Genomic DNA, 6,364 nt, shown 5'->3' on the forward strand with positions numbered 1-6,364 from the left:
AAGGCAACATTTACAACTGTGATCTTTTTTTTTTTAAATAAGATCTATTTTATTTATTTTATGTGTGTGCATTTTTGCCTGCATGTGTATGTCTGCATACTGCATGCATGCCTGGTGAACACAGAACAGTGCACTGGATCCCCTGAAACCTAAGTTACATATGATTGTGAGCTGCCATGTGGGTGTTGAGACTTGGGCCTGGGTTATCCGGAAGAGCAGCAAGTGCTCCAAACCACTGTGCCATCTCTGCAACCCACTACCACTGTGATCTCTGATGGATCTTTGACAGGTTGTTTTGCTTTATGGGCTTCAGAATATTCCAGAAGTAACAGTAATTTGCAAAAAGTGGTGAAATTACCACATAATGAAGATAGTTACTCTAACTTCTTCCCAGTGAGCACTGGCCAATATAGATCATTTCTAAGAGGCAAGAATCAGTATCTTGCTTAGTTTTGTTAGGTTTACCTATGAATAGCTCATGCAAAGATGAAGGAGTGGAGTAAGATGCAACCATCAAGCAAGCTGTAGCAGTCTGCTCACAAACCCCACTCAAATGCTTCATCTCCCTAAGAGCCACGGTCACGCTGGCAGCATAGCCCGGAACGTCTGCATTTCAAAATGGCACGGCTTTTTTCTACTGCTGCTGAGTTAGGAAAACCTCTCTTAAAGGAGCTGTGGCACACCACCAGGAAACAGCAAAAAGCTGTGCCAAACTCTGTATTTTTTTTTTTCTAGAATTCCTTTTCAAGCTTTCTCAGGTTTTATGTGGACTTAGCTAGCACACCTTGGAGCAACAATTGTTTCAAGGAGGGTCGCTTGTTCATCCTGGCTGCCTGGCTAGCTTAGCCCTGAAATAACCACACACAAACTGTATTAATTAAGTCACTGCTTGGCCCATTAGCTCTAGCTTCTTATTGGCTAAGTCTTACATCTTAATTTAACCCATTTCTACTAATGTGTGTATCACATTTTTGCATGTATAGTGCCATGGATCTGCTGCCAGAGATAGACATCGTCGGAGTAAGAATTCTCTGATGACTTCCAGGAACTGAACAAAAAATATATGGAAGCAACTTTTAAAATGAAGCACAGGTTCTCCAGCGTTTGGAGACTATTTTCTCCCAGATCTTTCTCCTTTGGTGGAGACCCTTGTGCTTGGGTACCATGTGAACTTACTCTTGGTTTGTCAAGGAATGGAGGTTGTAGACTACTGAACCAAATATGGTCAAGCGAATATGGAGGTGGGATTCAAGCTTAGGCAATGTTTCCTGACCTGGGAAGGCATATGGACATGAAGAATGAGACCGACTCTCTGACACAGCTATGCTGTCCTATGAGAAAACCAAGGGCCATCTTCAGATGAAGGAAGGGGGCAGAGTTTACAAAAGTGGCACATGCCCTTTCTGGGAAAAGAGGCAAACTGAGGTTCATAGTATTGGCAGGAGTGCGCTTCTAGTCTCCCATTCCCAGCACCCGCATGGGTCCTTATAGGGGACTCCCCTTTCTGATTATAGCCACTTTGATTGTATTTTTGTCCTTGCTGGTCCGAAATGCCATTTCATACACCAGCAAGAGAGCAGTGGCAAAGTCTGAGCCCGTCCTCAGGCTGTGTGTCTGGAACCTCTGAAGGGGTTCTTTCTAGGGGAGAGTCTTGAATACAGACTGACAGGCAGGTCTAATATAGGCCATGTGGCACTCCCATAGGAATCCTGAGTGTGTTACTACAAACTGTATGTGGTCCCAGGTGGTTTATTGAGCCGTAAAGAAGCAAATCAACCCTCAGAGAACATTCTCATAGTTGTGTGTAGCAATGGTCAGAGCCCACATTTTATTTCTCTGATGAGCAAATCCACAGTGACTTCTAATACATTTCCTCTGAGGTTCCACAGAAGGACATCCGCAGAATCCAGAGTATGTTAGCAGTATAGCACTTCTTTGAGTAGAAAGGCTGGTTTGGTCCTGGTAAAAACAGAAGATTGGATCAATGGCTATCCTGGAACTCTTTGGGGACTGTGGAGAGTTTCACACAATTTCTAAGGTACATGCTCACTTCAAAATCTCTCTTTCTTTCTCCTCTCTTCTCCCTCTGTCACTTTGTCTGTGTCTCTTTCTGTCTTTCTTTCTCTCTTTGTCTCTATCTCTCTGTCTCCCTGTTTCTCTCTTTTCCTCTCTCTCTCTCTGTCTCCTGTTTTTCTCTTTTCCTCTCTGTCTCTCTCTGTCTATCTGTCCTTCTCTCTCTCTCTCCTTCAAAGATGTGGAAAGTTGCATTTAGATTAGGTTCTTAACTTGTGGATAGTATTCTTTGAATGTCAGGAAGTAAGTATTGGAGCTATAGGAAGTCAATAAATTTTATTGGCAGTCTCCTTTCATTTAGCCATTCATACCTTTTGTTTTCTTCTGAACACATTTGGAGTTTATTCTGCATCCCACCCACCCAAGAAAGACAGTATTCTATGACACTTGAACACAGAACTAGAGCCAAATATGTCAATTAACTCTGACAAAAGCTTTGTGACCTCTTTCTGTGCCCTAGTTTTCATAAAGTAAGACTCACAGTAGAACCTGTGGATTCTAAGATTACTTCTGGGAGCTTATGAACTAAGACTTCTGAAGTCTGCTCTGATGGTCAACCCCTCATGATTGGTGCCATCTGTGGTCACACTTTAGAGAGCCTGACGACTCCACCAGCACTGACTTGGGGGGAACAGCATCTGGGGGTACTCACCTGGAATCTCCTCGGCTACATAGGTTGGGATGCCCTGGCACATGCCAGCAATCTTTGTCCCGAATGAACTCAGGTCCTCCACTCTGGTAGGGTTGATAGAGTACATCAGTTCCTTGGGGGACGCTCCTTCAGGCCCTTTACCCTGAAGTCGAGAGTGAAGAGGAAAGGAAGAAAATGAACAAGTGCTGAGTCTGGGGATTTGCTCATCGTAGGGGCACAAGGGCAGCAGGGGCATTTCCTGGCTGACTTTTTTTTTTTAAACCAAGGTGAAGAGACAATTCTAGCTTTGAACATCTTGGTGTTTCTAAGTGTCCTGATGGACTTAGTTTGAAATGCCAGTTGCTCATGAAAACAGAAGTCTGAAGCACAACTGCTCTTTGAGATTCTAGGGTAGGGCTCCATGATGTCTTCTGAGGATGGAGCTTATTTACATTCTCTACCATGCCAGCCATATGGATCAATTTATCACTTTGAAGACCAGCTCAGACATCAGACTAAAAACTGTGGGTTCCCTCTTTATATCTACTGCAGCTCTGGCTGACAGAGGATAAAGAACACTTGGTTAAATCTGACTTTCAAGCAAGCAACGAACCCTGTTAGTGTTGAGACTATCTCAAATATTGTATAGGACAAACTTGGACTTTCAAAATGATTTCCTGTTATCTGGAAATCCAGCTCACCTAGATAGTCTCACTATTTGCTAGTTCCGATAACCCTAGCTATGGCAGGAGTGTGTCCTTGAAGTACTGAGGTCTTGCACTGGCACTGAGCTGTGCAGATCTTTGGACCTCTGACACTCAAGGTGGGCAGTGTTTGGCTCAGCCCTATAGAGACAGGTGTGAGCCATGGCATCTGACACAGCAGAAGCTGCCCCCACTCTGGCAGTCACCTAGCATTCTTTGCACTGTGCCATTTACCATCACAAACATGCTGCCATGCTGTGCAGAGAAGGAAGGGGTGCGACTTCATTATTTACCGGAGACCGTGAGACCCCCTCACTCCGAAAGCAAAGGCTCAGCTTTACCTTTTGCTCCTTGGCCAGCGTGCCGAGGTCTTGAAGGGAGGGCATGACATTCTTGTTCATTTTGTGCACAATGCATGATTTCTTGGCAAAGAGTCTGGTTGCTGCAAAACTCTGTGAAAGAAGAGAGAACACAGTGGGGCGCAGGTTCCCCAGGAGCTTTCTCACAAGTCACAGCTGAGAGAAGCAGAGCTCCAAGATCACAAAGGAGCTGGGATGAGCCCCTGGATCCGGCTGTCCTGCAGGTGTGCCCGTGGTTAACATGTGGAGACAGCCTGCAAGCTCTTAGAAGGAAGAGGTAGGGCTCTAACCTACTACCTTGGCTTCAGTTCTAGCATGGTAGGGGGCAGTGTGTGTGTGTGTAGCTCAAGTAAACTTTTTATGGCTGTTCCATCTTAGTCTACTTCCATCTTTGATGTTTTTAGAAGGCAGGGAAGATAGAGTTTGTTTTCCAAAGGTACAAATTTCAAGACCAAAGTAGTAATTTCAGGGTGGAGTCAGTGGCACTTAGCTTTCCCTTCTCTTTCAACTGATAGCGCCGTTCCTATTTCACTTGGTCTCATTGAGTTAAAGATGAAATAGTGGGTCTTCACATCATGGAGGCTCCCTGCAGGGGAGACCAACGGATCCTTCCTTGTATTTGTCTTTGAACATAGTTTCCTTGCCCTCGTTGGTTTGAATGCTAACCTATTGGGTAACGTTGATCACCAACAGTTATGTGTAAGACGTAAAATCAGCTGAGCAACATGGGTGTTGTTACTGGTAGCTATAAGTCTCATGGGCAGCCAGAATATACACTGAGGGTTTAATGGCCGGTGAGCACGCCGTATCTTTGCCCTGTGTGTCCAGTACCTACATTTTCATAGTCCCAGAGGGAATTCCAGGAGTCCCAGCCGTTATTGTTGTCCACGTTGGCCACGTTGTGCTGGTTGTTGATGCTCACGGACTGCTGACCACTTCCGTCCACGTTGTCGTCATCGCTGATGTTGATATTCTAAAATGTATAAAAACGGGAGCTGATTTAAGACCACCTTTCTTTGCTAATGCATCTTGGTAACAGCCCTGAGAAAATGAGACTTACGTAAGGAAGACCAGGAGCTACGAGGAGCCCGAGCAGGCCGACGAAGAGCATCTGAAAGTACAGACAACAGGGCCGGTGGTCACGCTGTTTATAACATCCACTACCCCCTCAAAGCTCACCAGAAAGATTTACTAATTTTACCAACGTGCCAAACCATCCATGTTTTCTTCTTCCATCTTGAAATTTTAACTACAGAAAAATTTGATAATAATAAAGGATTGTTGATTTATTATAATTATATTAATATATAGTGAAAATTTTTGAATTAGACGCTGAAAACTGATGAATAAAACATAAATTAATGCATGAACAATGTAATGAAATCTCTGGAAATCACTTCTGAAAACTGTTTTTTTCTTTGATCTGGGAAAATTTCTTCCTAACAGGAGACCTCTTATCATTTTCTTAGTAGGTTAAGTGGTTCCATTATTTTTATTTTCAGCTCAAGAAAGAGTCAAAATTTGTCTCTCAATTTGTCTCTCAAAAAACCAGGTGTGGAGGACTTTTCTGAGCACAATGTTGTCTCCTGTTCAAAAGACAGCTACTGAGAAGTAAAGGGCCCTAGACCAGTGGTTCTCTTCCTGTGGATCACGACCCGTTTGGGGGTCAAACAACCCTTCCATAGGGGCCACCTAAGACAATCAGAAAACACAGATATGTACATTATGATTCAAAAAAGTAGTAAAATTACAGTTATGAAGTAGCAACGAAATCATTTTATGACTAGGAATCACCACAACATGAGGAACTATGTTAAAGGGCCGAGTATTAGGAAGGTGGAGAACCACTACCCTAGACAAAGGCACGCCCCTGCTCAGGGCAGAGCTAGAAGAGATATTCAAACCCTGGCCTGTGCTTGGCACTCCCCCTGTTTTTATCCAACCTGTTCTGGGGAGGACATTTCTAGGCCACAGTTACATTTATGATCCCATCCTAAGGCAGAGCCCACTGAGTGTGCCGCAATAGAAAATGTCCATTTGATGTCAGTCCCTCTGCATCCTAGGACTTCAAAGGAAAATCTGAGCTTGCTTCACCCCAGACAGAAATGCCTGGACAGGGCCTGAGGAAGATTATTTCTTGGAGGGCCAGTTAACAGCTAAGAGTGTTGAAGACTGGTTTTGTTGACAGTGACATTCCAGTTTGACCAGAGCATTCCCAGGACTCTCGGCAAAAGCAGAATCAAGGAGAAGAAAGATCAGACACTTTCTGGAGCCCAGAGACTGCTTGTGCTGGGTAGAACCCTGGAGCAGGTGCTGTGGAAGGCAAGCCCATTGCTATTAGCTTGTGCCCTGCCCTCCTAGGGCAATTATTCTTCTTGTAAATGCCATGATTCCATGAAAGGGAAAGAATTATTTCCATTATGGCAACAGCGCCATAAGACCAACCCTTCTCTCCTCCCTATTAATGGTTTCCAGTTGTATAAGATCTGACTTACTGTGAACTTCATGTTGTCAGCGGTGAGGTGGAGTGGAGAATAGGCCAGCACACTTGCAGACGCGCAGCCTTCTGGTATTTGTACCTAAGCAGCTTTGCTCAA

The 6,364-nt window shown here is 44.3% G+C and overlaps 1 protein-coding gene across 1 annotated transcript; it reads right to left on the reverse strand.

Moving 5' to 3' along the window:
• Positions 1-1,795: 1,795 nt before the first annotated feature.
• Positions 1,796-6,364, reverse strand: Gkn1 (gastrokine 1). Its single transcript, XM_050165455.1, has 6 exons — positions 6,263-6,364; positions 4,828-4,878; positions 4,603-4,740; positions 3,750-3,860; positions 2,726-2,867; positions 1,796-1,959 (listed from the first exon to the last, which is right to left on the reverse strand). Exons 1-6 carry the CDS (start codon positions 6,272-6,274, stop codon positions 1,862-1,864), a joined length of 552 nt encoding a protein of 183 aa, XP_050021412.1. The 5' UTR covers positions 6,275-6,364; the 3' UTR covers positions 1,796-1,861.

The sequence above is a fragment of the Alexandromys fortis genome, unplaced genomic scaffold (genome assembly GCF_014885135.2).
Source record: "Alexandromys fortis isolate MF-2015 unplaced genomic scaffold, M_Fortis_MF-2015_v1.1 scaffold_158, whole genome shotgun sequence".
NCBI classification, from domain to species: Eukaryota; Metazoa; Chordata; class Mammalia; order Rodentia; family Cricetidae; genus Alexandromys; species Alexandromys fortis.